The sequence below is a fragment of the Helobdella robusta genome, assembly GCF_000326865.2.
Source record: "Helobdella robusta unplaced genomic scaffold HELROscaffold_10, whole genome shotgun sequence".
NCBI classification, from domain to species: Eukaryota; Metazoa; Annelida; class Clitellata; order Rhynchobdellida; family Glossiphoniidae; genus Helobdella; species Helobdella robusta.
In genome coordinates this window covers 1,167,542-1,169,804 of record NW_008703571.1, presented here as the reverse complement: position 1 = coordinate 1,169,804, position 2,263 = coordinate 1,167,542, and the positions used below count along the sequence as shown (strand labels likewise).

Here is a 2,263-nt window from a genome sequence, read left to right as displayed (position 1 = left end):
AATGCCATGACAAAATGGTCAAGGTATCTGGTCATTCTGCTGCTGTAACCGGGTTCGAAATCAATGTTATCTCTAACCATCATCATCATCATCGTCATCGTCGTTATCATTAACATCATCATCATCATCGTCGTGGCCATCATCGTCAATATCACCAGTAACTCCAATAGACTCTTCACAAATATTCCAGCTTCCATCCCTAAAAATGAATGAGTGAATGAATGAACGAACGAACGAATGAACGAACGAATGGATGAATGAGTGAGTGAGTGAGCGAAGGGACGAACAATCAAACCAGCTAATCGAAGAAAAGTTATTCTCTCCAATAATAAAATGAAATATTGAATCACGCACACAACACACGCACGCACACACACACACGCATTCATTCTAATTTTAAATACGGTTATTAATAAGCTGGTATATATAAATGGATTTAATCCCTTGATGGATTGCGTTATGAAAGATGAAAATAATAATAAAAAAAAACTACAAATAATAAAAATATTTAACAATACCAATTAACATTATTATTATTATTATCAATATTATTATTATTGTTGTTTAAAATAATAGAACCTTTATAAGAAATGCTGAAAGCTGTGTGGTTGATAAGCCTTTGTGGCCGGCATTTTAAATTTCTAGCTCTGCCATCGTCTCGTTTCTTACGATAATCTGGTTGTTTTAAAATTACATGGAAGGTTGATTGTCTGATTGATTGATTGATCAACGTCAATCATCATCATTACATCATTACCGTCATCATCATCATCACCACCAAGATCATCATCATTATCACCACCACCGTCATCATAATCATCACCATCATCATCTCAATCATCATCATCAATATCATAACCTCTAAATCGAGATGTGGTTAGAGAATGATCTGATTCAGAGTCTCTTCTGATATTAACGCGCAGTGACTTCTCATGCTGGATCAACCCTCTCAAAACCGTGCACCTCTTCATACTCGTCATGCTAGCTAACTTTTTATGAAAAACCGCATTATTTTTATACAAAAAACGTTGTGTGTGTATTTGTATGTTTGTGTTTGTGTGTATTTGTGTGCGTGTGTGTGTGTAGGTGCCTCTCTCTTTTCTCTCTTTTCTCTCTCTCTCTCTCTTTCTCTCTCTGAGGGATTGTGTGTGTTTATGTTTTTCTTTTTAGCATTAAGATCGTTTTGGTAATCGGAGCGCTTCAAATTTTTCAAATTAGAAGATTATTTTAATTATAATTATAATTATTTATTGATAATTTAGATGAGATAACTAACCTCTAGATCATCGACCGTCAATGTAATAATATCGTCGTCCTTTTTGAGATAATTTATCATTTTAATCATTCGAACAATTATTAACTATGTAATTATTTCAAGTAATTGATCAATTAATTAAACGAATGATTTCAGTCAGTGGATTCAATCAAACTACTTTAAAATCAAGCTAGGAGAGAGCCAGGAGACTTGGACATTTTTTGTAGTGGTTCTTACACTGATGCCAGTCTACTGAACCACTTTAAACTTTGTTATTATCATTATTATTATGTTATTATTATTAATTTTTTTCTTAATTCAATAACCAATTAAGTAACCTGACGAGGTTAAACTATGAAAATTTTTAAAATTTGTTTCAGGGCAAAACAACGATGTAATATAATATACATAATTTACAAATTAATAAGCCGAAATTGAATCCACTGACTGAAACAATTAAAAAATCAACAATCAAATAACATTAGCGTAATCGACTAATTCATTTAATTAATTGATTGATCAATTACTTGAAATTATTACATAATTATGAATGAACTTAAAAATTGAAAACACAAAAAAAAACTTAACCGTCAGTTCGGCAGTGGCTGAAAAATTATAAAACAGATTTTTATAAATATAAAGAAATATACAATTTTATAGATATGAAATTATTTTAAAATATTAAACATTTTGTTTTTTTAATTTTATTTTGAATAATTATAAAAATAGCAATGTAAACGTGATGATGAAGTCAGAAAAAATGAAAGAAAAAATGCATACCTGTTGTTAGTATGTAGATGATAGATAGAGTAGTTAGCAATGGAGAGGGTGATTTGAGTTTTTTAAACGTCGTCGTCATTTTTACTTTATAATTCGTTGTTGTTGTTGTGCTGTTGTTGTCGTTGTTGCTGTTGTTGTTGTCGTTGTTGCTGTTGTTGTCGTTGCTGCTGTGTCGTTGCTGCAGCAGCTGCTGTTGTTGTTGATGATAATGATGTCTACGTTTTTAGT

The 2,263-nt window shown here is 31.3% G+C and overlaps 1 protein-coding gene across 1 annotated transcript in view; it reads right to left on the bottom strand.

Moving 5' to 3' along the window:
• Positions 1-2,121: 2,121 nt before the first annotated feature.
• The window catches only part of HELRODRAFT_190008 (hypothetical protein), a gene marked incomplete at its 3' end in the record, with an annotated part of 5,250 nt that continues 5,108 nt past the window's right edge, over positions 2,122-2,263 (bottom strand). The window contains exon 13 of the mRNA XM_009011818.1: positions 2,122-2,222. Coding sequence (XP_009010066.1) covers positions 2,122-2,222 — 101 coding nt within the window. The remainder of the gene's footprint in view (positions 2,223-2,263) is intronic.